Genomic DNA, 17,312 nt, shown 5'->3' with positions numbered 1-17,312 from the left:
TGTTTACTTGCCTCCTATGTGGGAATGGCTCTATTTGGCACGTGAGTCGTCAGTGCGGTTATGAGGTGTAATGAGGGCACAGGATGCCAAGTGTTAGGGTTCAGGTATTGGAACCCTTGAGTTGTGAATAGTATAAGGTTCGGTATCTCGTGGAGTTTATTGACTAAAATCTGGTGTGAAAGTTATCGTATTGTTGAGTTGTTACTTGTCCTTTCTTTATCTGTGATTATCGGACCTAGGTTGTGCTTTCGTTCATTCTTCTATGTCATTATTATGGTGTTCCGCTGATAGCTGTTGTTTTCCTTCCTTATTGCAATTACCGTATTAATTGCCACTTCACGTAGTCTTTATGTAGATATCATACTCGATTGTTTCTATACTTATACTTGTTCAGGTTATTTAGTCCAGTAGGTATCTTGACTGTTCCTCGTCACTACTCCACTGAGGTTAGTCTTGATACTTGCTGGGTACCGCCATGGTGTACTCATACTATACTTCTGCATATTTTTGTGCAGATCCAGGTATTTCAAAGTCAGTTGATCATTAGCTATCTGTGCGGACTGTTGCTGTGGAGACTCAAGGTAAACCTGCTGCTGCGTTCGCAGGTTTCGGAGTCACCTTCTGATTTGTATTCATATGGTTACTTTATTTCAAACAGTTGTATTTAGAAAACATTGTAGTAAACTCTGTAGAGCTTATAACTTATACTATTGGTTTTGAAAATTGTAAGTTTTATAGAGATTTCCATGTTAAAAAATTGTTAGATGTTATTTAATTATTATTATTATTTAGTAAATGTTAGGCTTACCTAGTCCCTAAAACTAGGTGCCATCACGATACCCAACATAGGAAAATTGGATCGTGACACATTTGTTCCTTTGCTACATATTGTAGGATAGACAAATGTGTCAATTTTAGTTTAGAATCCAAAAATTTCAAATCTAACGATAATGATAATAATTATATATATTTTTTAAAAAGATCTTCTCATAATTTCTAGGTCATAAGTTGTCCTAAAATATCTCTCTCTCTCTCTCTCTCTCTCTCTCTCTCTCTCTCTCTCTCTCTCTCTCTCTCTCTCTCTCTCTCTCTCTCTCTCTCTCTCATATATATATATATATATATATATATATATATATATATATATATATATATATATATATATATATATTTATGCCTTTCAAATTGAAAATACATATTTCTATGTAAAGTTCAATTTTGATTTCTAAAAATTAAATCGGAATGATTTTTGAAACAGAAAAAAAAAAAAAAAAAAAGAGCACAAAGTTATGTCTTGAAAAAAAAAAACTAACCAAAATATTCTATACAAAACCAAAAAACTATTTAAAAGACCAAAAAACCTAACTAAGAATTTTTTTCTTTAAGAATAAGTTTAAAAGAAATAAAACCAAAATCAAATTGAAATTAGGCAAAGAAGACCAAGGAGACGCACCTTTGTTGATAAATGTCCACACACCAAAATAGAGTTTAAAAATATTAGGCTTAATATGTTTACTCCTCCTGTTAATATTTGAACTTTTTCACTTTTAAATGATGCGTTTATGCTAATGTAGCGATAAAATTATGAAGACGGATGAGTAGGAGTTTGAATGCTTACATGTTTTTCTTGAATTTGTAAAGGTAAAAGGTACATATAAGCTATTGTATTTCAACAATTCTAATTATAGAACCAAACATTTTGGTTAAGATGCAACCATGACTCCATTTGAATACTTAAGAAAGCCCAAGAAGTTAGTTTTATTTATGAAATGCCTTAGGGCATCTACTGTTATAAAAGGTTAATGTAGGGTGCGAAGGGATAGTAGAAAGATAAGTGTCCTATCTCCTATAAGAAACTCATAGAATTACAAAATAGGACTTAAAAGTTAAAAGTAGTATCATTAACTCAACACCCACAAAATTGATAAAGTAGAAAATAGCAACTTTAAGGGTAATAGTTTTGAAAACGTTGGGTTGTCCCTTATTAATAATAGTAATTAGTAAAGTAATACGTTGTTTAGATCCTCTAGGTGATTCATGCTTTTATTATTATATATAATTTTGCTTCTGATTTATGTTATATACGTATTGATAGCGTAAATATACTTTTATTATTTTTCATGTAAATTAACTTCTAATATCATGTTGGTTAATTATTATTTTTACTATGTTATGAATTAATAATTATTATAGAGATTTATTTATTCTTGTCATATAAATGATCGAGTTGTATAAATGTAATATACCACTTGAACATTTGAAGGGTTGGACACACTCTTGCAATTGATTTTACTTTGTAAAATTTCCTAAAATATTTCAGCTTCAATTTGTTCTGATTTTTGTTCAAGTGACAAAAAAATCGTCTGAATAACAATAAAAATTTATTTATACTAACGGTGTTTATAACTTAAACTCTTATTATACTAAGACTAAAATTTAACAAATGAAAATTAATATTTTTTCTAGCGGCTTAACTTTTTACTTCAGCAAAGATAGTTATGCAATTCAACATAGGATTAGAATAAGTTTCATGCAACTGATATTTCATCCATACTTAGGTATGCCGTTAATATCTCATTAAAGCCAACGCTATCATGTTTTTATTTCAAAACAAAATTATTTTAAGTAATTAAAGTAAGGAGCCTTAATTTAAGGGTAAGATGACTAAATTAATTTAAACGGTAATTTTTTTCGGACATTTGTATTACTAAGGTAAATGTTCTTATTTTACGTTATCGATTTGGTATAAAATAATACTATTAGATAGATTAATCTATAGGTTGTGCAAGTATTATTTATATTGAATACATAATTAGTAGCCAAACATCTGATCTCAACCTAATAATACGTAGTTACATATACAAGGATGCATAAAGCTACCCTTTCGGCCCAAGCAAAGCTTTTCCCTTGCATGCCAACAAAATTTAATAATGTTAACGGTGTATAATTAATGTATAATTTTTGAATAAAAATAGCTAGCGGTTATATATATAACTATGTATATTTAATGTATAATCTATGTATATCAAAAAATAAATATAAAATCTGGTCGGCTATTTGTGTAACAATCCCGAAAAAGAAAAATGTTACAGTTCTCATTTAATTGGTTGCAAGATTGGGTCCATTTGAAACTTGTTCAGCTGGAATGCTACATAACAAATAAATTATTTCTGTGTTCTGAGACCTCAAATAAAACTATTCATCATTTCTCGACTTGCGTGCGCAGTCCGTAAATTTTTCTGGAAAGGTTTTATGTGAAAAATTGATTAAAATGTGAAATAGAGCTTTAAAACTCAATTGGGTTGACTTTGGTCAACATTTTGAGCAAACGGACCCGGATCAGTATTTTGACAGTTTCGCTAGGTCCGTATCGTGATTTGGGATTTGGGCGTATACCCAGAATCAAATTCGGAGGTCCCTAACTCGAGTTATCGCATTTTGTCAAATTTTTTAAATTTAAAGGTTTAATGACTTAAGAGATTTGACTAATGTTTGACTTTGTTGATACCGGGTCCGTATTTTGGTTCCGAAATCCAGTATAGCTCCATTACTATATTTATGACTTGTTTGCCAAATTTGGTGAGAAACGGAGCTGGTTTGACGTGATTCGGACGTCCGATTATTAAAATAGAAATTCTAAAGTTTTCTTAAAATTTTCATTTGATTTGGTGTCCGATTCGTAGTTCTAAGTGTTATTTTGGTGTTTTAATTGCGCGAGCGAGTTCGTATTAAGTTTTTGGACCGATGTGCATATATGGTTTAGAGCCCCAGGGCTCGGGTGAGTTTCGGATAGCCTACGGACCTTTTGAACTTTGAAAAAATCTGGTTTTTGAGCTTCAGCTGTCATCGCTTCGCGATCGCGAAGCCATTCCTGCGATCGCGAAGAGAAAATTGTGAGCCGTGATTTTTACCCTTCGCGTTCGCGAAGATAGGCACGCGATCGCGGAAGGTTATCTCCAAGTGCACCGCGAACGCGTAGAGTTGATCGCGTCCGCGAAGAGGAAATGAGGCATAAGCTGGGGCACTCAAATTTGTTCTTTGCGTACGCATGAAGCGGTCCGCGATCGCGAAGTTTGCGGGGTTATGCTTCGCGTTCGCGTATGGGATATCGCGTTCGCATAGTGCAAATTGGCAGCCCGTGCAATTTGTGCTTCGCGATCGCGAAGCCATTCCCACGATCGCGAAGAGTAAAATGGACCTGGGCAGAAATTGTTCTACACTATCGCGAACGGATTCCCGTGATCACAATGAGTAAAAACCTGGACAACAGAACTTAAGTTCTAGAAATGGGATCTCGCCCCATTTTTCATTATTCACGATTTTGAGCTTGGGTAAGGCAATATTTGGGCGATTTTTACGGAAAAATATTGGGGTAAGTGTTCCTTATTCTATATTGATTATATTTTATGATTCCATACTCATTTACATCATGAATCCGTGAATTTATGGAAGAAAAATTATATATTTATCAAATCTTTCAAAAATGTAAAATTAAGATTTGAAGGTCAATCCGATGTCGAAATTCGATGATTTTTATATGGTTGAACTCGTATCAGAACGGGTGTTCGAATTTTATGAGTTTTTTTTTAGATTCGAGACGTGGGCCCCACTGTCAATTTTTGAGATGAATTTCGAATTTTAATCCGGAAAAATAGTAAATTCATATGGAATTAATTCCTATAATTTGTATTGAGTATATTGAATTGTTTATGACTAGATTTGAGGATTTCGGACATGAATTCGCGAGGCAATGATTTATTGGATTCTTGAATTTGGTTGTAAAGCGAGGTAAGTGTCGTGATTAACCTTGACTTGAGGGAATATGACTTATTTGTCTATTTGCTACGTGATTTAATTTGCGGGTACAACGTATATGTAAGGTGACGAGTACTTATGAGTCAAAGCATGCGGGTGAAATCTGTTTATTGTGAATAATTACATACTTAATTAAGATATTCCTGCTTAAATTATTAATGTTTATTTGATCATTTTCATGGGATTATTGTTAGTTGAATTATTGTTGAATATTCTGGAAGGTGAAGTCGATATTCTGGTATTGAATTGAATTATAAGTATATATCCCCGCATTTAAATACTCTTCCGAATTTATATTATTATTTTCATGGGAAGGAAGAGTGTAAAAGCACGAAGGGTGATGCCGTACCATTTTTATTATTCATTCTATCATTGTCATGGTGAGAAAGAGTGTAAAAGCACGAAGGGTGTTACCGTGTCATTTTTGATAGTAAAAGCACGAAGGGTGATGCCGTGTCATTTTCAGAGAGTGTAAAAGCACGAAGGGTGATGCCGTACCAAAAGAGAGTAAAAGCACGAAGGGTGATGTCGTGCCAATTATTATTATTATTATTTATTTATCAGTTTATGGGAGGAATGAGAGTAAAAGCACGAAGGGTGGTGCCGTGCCATTTTCATATTATCAGTTGCTCATTTTATTGTTGATGAATTAATTGGCCGCTAAGTAATACTTCTCCTGCTGAGATTATTATATCATTCCCCTTCGCATGTTCCCTCCCAAATTTATAAAGTGTTATTTATTATTTTATTGTTGCTTCGTATTTGTATATACGTGTACAGGTTATTTACGTACTTGTCTTGTCATAGCTTCGTCACTACTTCGTCGAGGTTAGGCTCGACACTTACGGAGTACATGGGGTCGGTTGTACTCATACTACACTCTGTACTTCTTGTGCAGATTTTGGAGTTGGTCCTAGCGGCGTACCATAGACGTGCTCGGATTCAGCTACTCAAAGGAGACTTGAGGTATAACTGCACAGCGTTCGCAGTTTTGAAGTCCCCTTCTATCTTACCTTAGCTGTGTATTATCTTTCAAACAGCTTGAATTTTATTCAGATATTTTTTTGTATTATTCTAGTAGCTCGTGCACTTATGACACCAGATTCATGGATGTATTGTGATGATTCGGTTGTTGTGATCTTCCGCACTTTATTTCAGTAATTGACTTCTGCTTAAATTTATTTGTTTAAAAATGGTTAAGCTATCATGTTTTTATTTCAAAAAAAAAAATACTTTAAGTAATTAAAGTAAGGAGCCTTAATTTAAGGGTAAGATGACTAAATTAATTTAAACGGTAATTTTTTCGGACATTTGTATTACTAAGGTAAATGTTCTTATTTTACGTTATCGATTTGGTATAAAATAATACTATTAGATAGATTATTCTATAGGTTGTGCAAGTATTATTTATATTGAAAACAAAATTAGTAGACAAACATCTGATCTCAACCTAATAATACGTAGTTACATATAAAAGGATGCATAAAGCTACCGCGAGAGTTCATGGTCTAAATTTACCCTTTAGCTGCTGTCGTTTTCCATAAAGGCAAATGGTCATGGGTAGAAACGAGACACTATTTTAATTGATGATAAAATTGTTCTATTTCGCATAATTTAGGGGTATTTTTTATCCGTTATCCTTTGTGTATTTTTTTAACCTTTACCCTTTAGAAAAGTATGAGAGAGACAAATCCCCTCTAGAAAAGACAGCACGGGAACATGAGTCGTGATTTATTTGCAAATTCCACAAATGAATAGTTAAATGTATCGTGTTTAGATGATTGATGAACCAAAAGTACAATCATCCATGGCCGGTATAGCAGAGAGACTAAAGCAAATTAATTTTCGCGTCCAATATAGCACTTAGTTTTAATATATAACCAAGTATAAAAATTTAATGAGCAGATGGAAAATATATAAATTAAGGTGCGAAAGAAATAGAGTAAGAGACTTCACAGGCAATTAATAAAGACACAAACAAACTTATATAGTATATTGACAACAAACAGAAAAGCCACGTCACAGCAGCAACACACAAACCTAAGAACTGATCATGATCTGTTCCATGGTTGTAGTTTTATTGTTATTAATTACAATAACTTTTAGAAAACACATTTAATACAGAGACACAATGCAGTTTTTGGAGTGGGATTATCTTAACAATTGCAAGGGTCACAGGTGCAGTTTGATCCACACTTGCACCCATTTCCTCCTTCTGCTGCTTTCTCTCCTGATTCCACAAAGCTGCAATATATATTTCAAGTAATCTTTTTTAGTATTGTAGTCTGAGTTTAATTTAATTAATTCTATACACTAAGCAACAGGGACAGACAGTAGAAGCCACAAGTTTGGTCTAACCTAATAGTTTTTGTTCAAACCATGGGCGTATTTATAGGAAAGATTTATGGGGCAAGTGAACTCATAGTCTCTCATCAAAATTAGATATTTTCTAAAATTAGTATAATATTAACTGTTGACACTCATGCTTCAAGAAGGTTGAATGGTACACTTGGCTAAAGGTTGAGTTATTTACCAAGAGGAAGAAGGATCAATTCCTGATTAATACATTTATTCCTCCTTATTCCCATGTACTGAAAATCCTAGATCCGCCTATGGCTCAAATAATGTATTTGTGTCAAGAAATTTATTAAATATATACACATATTAAAAGGTATTAATATTTGAAATCATCATTCTAAAATCCAAATGTCATCAAGTTGATATTGTGGCTCTGCTAAGCAGATAACTTTGTAGGTGTTTGGACATAAACATTGTAATTTTTGAAAAAAGTAGTATTTGGAGTTAAATTGAAAAATTATATTTGGAATTTAAAATTATGTTTGGATATGTATTTCACTTGAAAAAATATTGTAATTTTGTGAGTGGGGAAAAAAAATTCTGAAAATTTTGATTTTGAAAAACTCATTTTAGAAATTTTTTCAAAAACTAGCAAAATTTCATGGACATAAACATTTTTGATTTATGGACAAACGGGGCCTTAAAGAAGATGCAGATAAATAAAATCAATAGCATTGAGTCAAGCAATCTACAATAACATGTTAAATTATAAGGTAAAACCTCCTAATTTCAAATTTTAATAACTTTTTCGACCTTATTTTCACCGCAAACTACTAATATATCTAAACCAAAAAGGATAGAGAGAAAGGAAATATAAAATTAGACGTACTTGTTCATGGGAGCAACACCCTCAATGGTGGTAAAGGTAGTGGACTTCTCCAAGTCTGGGTACATCCCACATCTACAATATCATAAAAACACAAGTCACAATTTGCTTTTACTATAACTTTAATCAAGTATATTAATTATACGTACGAGACGACTTATCGGCATTTCAAATATTAAAGTTTAGATACTGAGAAGTAAATCAGTATTTGCAGATGAACTTTAGTATTTGCCATATTGACACAAAATCTATATTCAAAACACTTACCCTCCGCCACTGCCGCATTTGCAGCCAGATCCACAGCCACAGTTTCCTCCGCTGCAAGACATGTTTTCTTAATTTGTTGTTGGGAGATTTGTTGAAAAAGAAAGTTTAATCACTAAAGCAAGTTCTTGGTGTAGTTGTGTTGAAAAGTGAATCATAGGGTGGGGTTTTTTTATAGAGGGAAAAGGAGGACAAAATAGGTAATTGTTTGCGTGACAAGTTGACAAAATCATGGTAGAATTTGTAAATAAGTGTTTAATAATGTCTGAAATATCTCGTTAGAGGAGAAAGGCATGAAGCTAGTTGCCATTGAGTTTATTTTATTTTTTTAGTCTTAATCTTAATTAAGGAAATGAGAATTGATCATCCTACAATAGTTGACATTTCTAAGGTATTGATTAAATTATGTAAAGGATAAAGTAAACGTGTATCCCTTAATTAATTTTGGATGCAATAACTATTAATTAGTCCTTTAGCTACGTTTAGGAATAAATATGACTTTCAACATAGTAATGTTTGGGATTCAGTTAGGTACCCTTATAGGTTCTTTTATGTTCGTTAAATACCGCTAATGTTGAAGAGCATTTTAGTTATTTTTACTAAAATTATAAGGATTTATAGGAATTCGGATTATCTTTTTAAGGTGAAATTTTCAACTCTCAACAACGACATAATCTAGGATTTATAGACTTTTTTCGCTCTAACCTATTAAAAACATTATCCGATTGGTATCTTTTTTTGGGAAACTTCTCCAAAGTGACTTTAACATATTTTTATCTGATGTTATTTGTGTTTGAATAGGATAGACCAATTATTTTATTCGATTGATTAATTGCTCAAAGGCATCGACAAGAACATATCAATTTTCTGTCTCAATCATATTCCAAAGTATTGCGTTTTAGAGTTTTTAGAATCTTGAAATTTACGCAAAAAACAACCAGAGGGAAAGCGTCTTTGTTATATTCTTCAATATCATCTCATTTGATAGTAGTAGGAACTTAACAAAGAGTTTCTAGATTTTAACGATTACAGAAACCTAAACGAATTATTAATTTGACATAATTACTCAGTGATTGTTATTACGATCAAATACTTAAAAAATATAACAAAGTGACCTTACTACTTCAGCTATTTATCGCTTCAATCCAATAACAAAAATACTTACAAGAGCTTGAACACAAAATAGTACGCATTAAAAAGAGGGGTAAAAGACTCTTGAGATGACTATAAGATACCCATAATAGATTTCCTTTTTATACTTCTATTTTCAGCCATTCAAGATGGTATTTCATCAATCATCAATTCCCTTTTGCTTTTGGAGAATACATATCTTTTACGAAAGAAGAAGCATATCACTATTTCTTACTACCACAACTACAATTTGCTAATCTGATTGGCTACATGACATGGACTATAATATTAAGTTATTTACATATAATTTAAACGTTATGAAGTGTTATTGCTTACCATAAGAAACCACCTTTCGAAAGTTTCAACTATATAATTTGAACGTTAATAAGTATGACTCCATTGCTTACCTATAAGAAACCGTCTTTCGATAGATTCAACTCCCTTGAGAAATCTGAAAATGAAACTAATAATTGTTTATTCATAACGTGCTAATCAAAAATACGCAACATAATTCCAAATCAGGAAGAAAATTACCTCCTCCGCAGAAAATTGCTATGGCATTGTGGTAAAACAAAGGTATTACATTTTCAAGGGAAAGTATACTGAAGCAGATATCCTAATGATGTAGCTTAGATGCTCACAAAAGCAGAATCCTGATGAAGAACTACACCATTTAGTTGTAGTCTGTTTGATTGTTCACCACTGATAAGCATCCTTAGACCATCTTTCAGTTCTGGTACTCCTTCCTCTAGGACTGCACTAATTGGGAAAATGGGCACACCAGACACCCTGTGTTTTAGCTCTTTATAGACCTCTTCAGCCCCATCTTCGTCGATTTTGTTAGCCACCACTAAGGATGGTCGATCGGTCAAACCCTCTCGATAGTACTCGAGTTCCAAAACCAAGTCATTTAGCTGCTCCCATGGTGGTATTCCCTTGTTATCGCCCAATCCTGCAGCCAAGTCTACCACGTATGCTAGAACTTTTGTTCGTTCTATGTGCCGAAGGAAAGCATGCCCAAGCCCACGATTTTCATGGGCTCCTCTTATGAGTCCCGGGATGTCAGCTACAGTTAAAGAAAAATCGTAATAATTTAAGTTGCCTAAGTTCGGCCTCAACGTTGTGAACGCATAATCACCTACAGTAGGTTTAGCCTTTGATAATGCTCCAAGGAGGGTACTTTTGCCGGCATTTGGCATCCCAATAAGACCTATATCAGCAATGCTCTTTAGTTCTAGCACAAGGACCGCCTCAGAGCCAGGCAAGCCAGCACTTAGTGATGCATGATCATAATCATCAGATACTTCATCATCAGAACTGGCTCCCTTTTGCATCATCTTTGATGCTTTCCCCTTAGACAGATTTCCTAAGCCACCCTCCCCTCCACGAGCAACAACTATTCGTTGGCCTTGTTCTGTTAACTCTGCCACATCATATTCTATATGTTCAGTTTCTTCCAACTCATCTTCACATTCTGTTCCCATAGCATCATCACCATCTTGATCTTCCATTTGTCCACAGCTTTCTTCCTCCCAATTGCTCAAATCATCATCATCACTTTCGAATTTGCCTCTAGAAAGTGAATGTTTCGTGCGAGAATTGATTGGCAAAGCACAATTTCTTCTCTTTGCTGTAGTGGATTCTTCACCACCAGAAGCTCGACGTCCACTTGATTTGGCTCTCTTCTCAACCTTTGAACTTGTTTGGTACGCCGAAACTGATTGTGTAGAAAACTCTGACGAATCAATATCAACTGTACCTGGAAGCTCCCAAGGGTCCAACTCAGAACTTGAACTCTTCTCAACTGCAGATGGAAGTTCGCCCTCTACTAGATGAATTACAGTACCTACAGGAACTTGGATCACCTACCACACAAGCAAGCCGTCCTTAATTTAAGTTTGATTAAAAAACGAAAATGGAGCCAAAGACTGAAGATGAAGAGAGAGACAAAAGTTAACCTTGTCAGCTCCTCTACTTCCTATCATATTTTTGGAAGACCCATTTCCGCCTCTCTTTGCATTCTGAAACATGTCACAAACAATTAGGTAACTAGGATGCAAAATGCCACACATATATCAATCAAATGACAGGGACAATCCAATTAATAAAGAAGTTAAGTGTGCGACAGACATCATGCAGTAGGAAAGAAAACACACTGTGTGATGCTGCAGACCACTCAAATCCCAGACTGCAGGGGAACATTCTAATATCACGTCACCACCCCTTCCACCATTCCCACCTGCATCCAGTACAAAAATGAGGTAAGAAGAGAGAAAATCCTACAAGTGGTCACTATAGCAAATCAAGCTTGTTTGCATATCTTAAATGAGTTACTTACAAAAGGTGTTGTACGAAGAAAATTAAAAGAAAATAAGAAACAACAAAGGATAGACTTGGAAGATAATGCGCAAATAAACCTTTTGGGAAAATTTACTGGAAAAAAAGGTGGAGCAACTTAACTAGGAGGTCAACATTGAAAAGTCATTCTTTAAGCCAGTGTTATTATAAGTCATGGCTTACATCAATGAAGCGATGCGACGTGAGGGTAATTGTTTCAGGAGTGAAGTCCAAGGGGAACGCACAGAGATGGAGGATGGCAGAAGTGAAGTGAAATTATGAACAAGCGACTCAATCATGTGCTCGAAAGAAGTGTGCGCTTCAAACGATGACACAGAAAGTTGCAATTTCCACCTCCCTGAATGACTAGAATTTTAGAGGGGTTTCAGTTGCATACCAAATTACCCCGAATCATAAGATTCTCCACTAAGACTCAAAGTTGCAATTTTCAGCTCATTATAAACCCATCCTTCAGTTTTCTCAATCCCCGGCCTCATAAAAGTTTTAACTATAGCATCTTGCATAAAGCAGATTAGACTAAATTACTCTTCTACATCTGTCAGGTTAACATCCCAATCTCAAGGCAAGTAAACAAAGCACAGCTAATTTTTCAATTATGGTGTAAGAGTTTCTCTTTATTTTTCTTTCTATATTTGGGGATGTGGAGAATTCTAACTATACAAATAATTGGTTTTCTTTGTTTATTGAATTTTTGCTACAAAAAAGTACTTCAGGCATCCGACCAACGGATGAAGTAATTAGTCTTGGGACTAAAGCCGCAGGAATGGTTGGTTTTTGGTTCAAACTTTACTGGTAAATAGTTGATATCTTAAATTCAGGTTAGATATCTGACGTATTGGATGTCTAACTTTTATCATTTACCATTAAGTTAGTGAGTGTCTTGATTTCGTTGATAGTATCTTAATTGTTAATTCAGTCGGTGAGTATGTCTTGTGTATTTCAAACATGTCAAGTAAAAGATAATAGTTAAACCAAAGATCTTATGAAGAACCAAGGGACGAAATGCACAGCCAAGCAATGTTTTAACGGAGAAAAATTGAAGGAGAAAAAGAGCATGCAAGAGATGAATGATAATAAAATTGGACATAAAACTTCAATTAGGGGAAAGAAAATGATGCAAAGATGGAAGATGGCAGTCAACTAGTTACATATTGTCTCCCCACCACCCATGAGGTATGAACTGATTAGAGAACATACCGTCAGGTGTGCCACGGCGATCATGTCGACTACGACGAATACTGGTACAACCGCTGCCACCATCACCTCCTTTGGCCCATATGCGAAAGCGATCTATCATTCTCCTTTCCTGTAAGGAAACTTGTATAAACGGACAAATGGATACTGGGATATAAGAGTATGTATATCTAAAGCAGTACTTGTAGAGGGAGAGAAGTGGAAGCATGAAGAACCTGTAGAGGAGCAAGCTTTGTTTTCTTGTGAACAATGTCTGAGAAAGAATAAGTTTGGGTTAACCATGGAGACCGCAAGCATCTTTGCAAAGTCTTTAAGTAGAGGACCTTCTGGCTAAATGACATATCCCTGTTTTACTCTGTAATCGTCCAAGTTTCCGAGGTTCCACACTATGAAAAAGTCAGTTCTGGTTCTATGATTTCATCACCTGCTAGCATGAGCGACAGCAAAATGCAAGAAATATCTAAAATTTATGCAAGTGATAGATTTAACCTCCAATCAAGATAATAAAGAGAAACTCAAGGCAGCTCAGCTTAGGTATTCAAAGAAGATAAAATAATCCATCTCCATCCAAAAAAAAAAAAAAAAGGGGGGGGGGGGGTGGGGGATGTAACACACACGAAATTTGGCAAAAATGAATGTCTTCATCGAATAAACTATTTCTGTAAATTTTTCAAGAAGCCAAATCGAAACTAAATATAATTAGCAAATGAGTGATAGACACCCTGATACTTTGGCGTGAGAGCCGCTAAATATGCAGTTCCTAATGAATATATGACAACAAACTGCATAAAATGTAGACTATTCAAGCCAGAGCATAGAAAAGATCTTCTAAACCATTCTAGAGCTAAGTGTTCCGTCTTCCATTTATGTAGAAAATATTTATGCCATAGTTATTAACTTTAAAGTAGTCAATTCAATTGCATGAATAATTCAACAATACTCATTTTGCTTTTATTTAGTTTTACACAGAAGAACCCATGTTGTTTCTAAACCACATGGACATGGGGAACCTAGAATATTAAGAGAAGATCCCAATTTCTTTCGAGAATTTCATCAAACATGTACCAAACAATGATGTTTTAACTAAGGAGTAGGTATTAACAATACCAAATTAAAAGCGGCAAAAGAATGGACATAAACAAAAGTTACCTTCACATAAAAGCATGGATTATCCACCCAGTTCAGCACGAGTTGGAACTACAGGTACAAGAAAATTCCCAAAAGGAGAATCAAAGATCCTAAAATTGCCAGTGCAGCCGTCTTGTTGTGCTTGAGCTAGTGCTGAATTCTTAGCCTGTTGTAGCCTGAGATTAGTGAAGCTGCTTGTTTGTTCTGCAATCACCACGCTAGAGGTTGTTGCTTTTCTCTTAGGTGGTGGAATGATAGCCCTGCGTGGAGGTTCACCGTCAATTTTCCTTCGCTTCGGTTCAAAAGACATGCTCCTCGCTTCTGTCAAATCTTAGCCCTACCAAGTCTCTAAATTTTGGGGCTAAGTGCACCAATAGCCATTTTTAGAGCTGGTATTTAAAACATATTATTCAGTATTTAAAGTAGCCACTTCTAGGGCATTTATTTAAAACATATCTAATATTTAAAGTTTGGTCAGAGCATAAATTACACGTAGCGGGAGTTCCGGACTACCCTTTTTTTTAGTTAGAGAATAAATTACGCACAGATGCTGCTTTTTCGTCTTCTTGCTACTCTGCAAGTTCTTATTCTTCTCCCAATTGCAGTAGTTGAAGAATGCAATCTGATTACAGCAGCTAACTTATATGAGCTCAAAGCATAATTGGTCTACTGTTTGCTTCTATTCATCATGGTCTATTAATCAATTGTATTTATGATTTAACTTTTATGCAATAGGCAAAGGAACCGTATTTTATTTTAAAGAATAAGCAAAAAATTAGCAACCAATAATATGTCTTTCAAATTTACTATATATGTAGCCTCCAAAGATAGTCACAGTTTCAAGGACTTTCAGGAAACCCGTCCCATTGGCATTCGAAATCAGCTTCAAAAAACTTACAGCTTTCTTTCCATTTCAGATAAAACATTATCATCTAAGTACGTTAAAATATTCATCACAAGCCTCTTTGAATCCAACTTCCCTCAAAAATAACATTTCTAACAATGGATTCTCTTTTAAAACCATAAAATCAGATTTTGCAGGTTCTTTGGACAGAGTTTTAACATCACAACTATCGAAAATAAGCAAGCAACAATTCCTCCATTTAGCAGTGCAAACCAGAATCTTGTAGCCAACAACAACAACAACAACAACAATAACAACCCAGTATAATCTCACTAGTGGGGTCTGGAGAGAATAGTTTGTACGCAGACCTTACCCCTACCCTATGGTAGAGAGGCTGTTTCCGATAGACCCTCGGCTCCCTCCCTCCAAGAACTCCCCACCTTGCTCTTGGGGTGACTCGAACTCACAACCTCTTGGTTGGAAGTGGAGGGTGCTCACCACTAGAGCAACCCACTCTTGTAGCCAAAGAAAAAAAAAATCAGCCTAAAGAAGAAAATGTTCGACTCTAAGACGCACAAGAACAGAGACTTGCACAAAATAAACCAATTTCTCCTGCACAACCATCTACATTCAGACTACCTTCTATTCCATTTTCATGTGTTGATGTAATTTTCTTTTTCAACTAAGAATATTCACCAGCTACAGATAGTAAGAGAGGGCACAATTTGACAGCTAATGTAACTCGAAAATTGAAGCGCGACAACAGTTGATCAAGACACAAGTCAGCACCAATTAAAGCTTTCCCACACATCATTTTCGGTCAATGTAGAACAATTCAACCATAGAAAATAGCATATTAAGGACTTTCACAGGTTTAAGCTATAGCTCGGACAATAAAAGCAAACGCTTTAAAACCAATCGAAAGTACCCCACACTTACTTCTTCACATCTCCTAGTATCGTTCGGTTACTCAGACTCACCAGCGAATAGTCTCCTCTTACGCAAGAAAATTGTATACGGGTAAAACCGAGTTCGATATTCGATCGAGCTTCCGAACTCCTTGATTAGGCCAGGGTCGAAATATCTATGATCGGGTGAAGTCGAGCTCAAAGATCGATCTGACGACTAACACCACTAACCGAGATCGGCACACGATGATTATGATCGAACCCAAAGCACTATCGAAATTAGCCATCGAAACCATCAGGTTTGCCTTCGAGTTTGCCGAAGGCATAACCGGTCCTGTTTCTAACGGTCTCGAAGAAAGCTTTGTCAACTCATCCAATAAGGGTCCGTAATTCTCGCCATTAACCAGTCATTATGGCAGAAATCACGGAAAAGGGAACCAACGGTCTTCCAAAATCAAGGACTTATATTTTTATAGTACAATTAAATAATACCCTAAAGGGTAGGTCTCCCTCAAAATATAAAGAGGACTTGACAATCCATAAAATACATTGTAACATACGCTCATAAGCAATACATTTTCCAAGCTCCTACTCTTTGATATTTTTTCTGTCAATAAAAGTATATTCAACTCAAGGGTGGCTGGCATTCTTAAAATTGAAATCATCCAATTTATGTGGTTTGCAGTTTATTTTATCGCTATTTATTTTAATTACAATCTAATCTATCGTTTTGTATCAAGTTAATTCACATATCCTTGTAACCACTAACAAATTCAATTGTTATCCGATTTTGAGGGTAAACAAAAATCCTTTCACACAATTCATAAGAATAAATTTTGAAAACGACAATTCAACTTCAAAAGACTCCCTATCACAGTCGTGGCTCAAGAAAGCTGACCAAGCAGCCCATAACGTACCTAGAAACCCCAAACTTACTCCCAATCAACTCCTAGTAGCGCTCGGTTACTCAGACTTGACCGGAAAATAAAATCCTCTCTCAGACAATTCATCGAACAGGTTGCAGGCGGAACTTTAACCAAGCTCTTTGAATACAGAACGTAATTGAACTACCCTCCCAACTTAATGGGAATTATAGTTTAAATAATCATACTTGCATATCAATCAGCCAACAACAACTGCACAGTTTGTGCTCTCAACTCCACATAAAAGAACCAGAGAAAAAGAAAACAAAAGTACTACAAGGGAGAGGAAGAGAAGAGGAGAAGAGAGAACTAGATAAAAATATACCTGATCTCGTGAGAATGATGGTTGGAGAAGAAATAAAAAACAATTCGGCGCTGGCAGGTTGCGCAGCAACAGCGTTTTTGTGTCCCTTTTTGTGACTTGTGTGTGCGGGTGTGTGAGTGTTATCGTGTGGTGTTGTGAGTGTGAAGTGCGTTTGTGTTGTGTGTTAGTAACTTAAGAGAGTCAAGTCGGTAATCGTATCTTTCAAAAACGACTTTATATGCCCGACTTGAATTTGAGA

At 35.1% G+C, this 17,312-nt stretch overlaps 1 protein-coding gene across 9 annotated transcripts; it reads right to left on the bottom strand.

The window, feature by feature from the left end:
• Positions 1-6,781: 6,781 nt before the first annotated feature.
• LOC104094878 (probable GTP-binding protein OBGM, mitochondrial) lies at positions 6,782-17,247 on the bottom strand. 9 transcript variants are annotated; one of them, XM_070199950.1, is made up of 9 exons: positions 17,075-17,247; positions 14,096-14,463; positions 13,162-13,370; positions 12,950-13,058; positions 11,551-11,633; positions 11,353-11,415; positions 10,036-11,259; positions 8,003-8,049; positions 6,782-7,059 (listed from the first exon to the last, which is right to left on the bottom strand). In XM_070199950.1, exons 3-9 carry the CDS (start codon positions 13,285-13,287, stop codon positions 6,972-6,974), a joined length of 1,740 nt encoding a protein of 579 aa, XP_070056051.1. In that variant the 5' UTR covers positions 13,288-13,370; positions 14,096-14,463; positions 17,075-17,247; the 3' UTR covers positions 6,782-6,971. The 9 variants fall into 9 exon arrangements, with proteins under 9 accessions (XP_070056051.1, XP_070056043.1, XP_070056049.1 ...); XM_070199942.1 differs by lacking the exons at positions 6,782-7,059; positions 8,003-8,049 and having other exon boundaries at positions 9,847-11,259; XM_070199948.1 differs by lacking the exons at positions 6,782-7,059; positions 8,003-8,049 and having other exon boundaries at positions 9,847-11,259; positions 13,162-13,373; positions 17,075-17,232.
• Between the last annotated feature and the right edge of the window lie 65 nt (positions 17,248-17,312).

The sequence above is a fragment of the Nicotiana tomentosiformis genome, chromosome 4, assembly GCF_000390325.3.
Source record: "Nicotiana tomentosiformis chromosome 4, ASM39032v3, whole genome shotgun sequence".
Classification (NCBI taxonomy): Eukaryota; Viridiplantae; Streptophyta; class Magnoliopsida; order Solanales; family Solanaceae; genus Nicotiana; species Nicotiana tomentosiformis.
The sequence above is the reverse complement of the archived record's forward strand: the minus strand, read 5'-3'. Positions and strand labels throughout refer to the sequence as shown.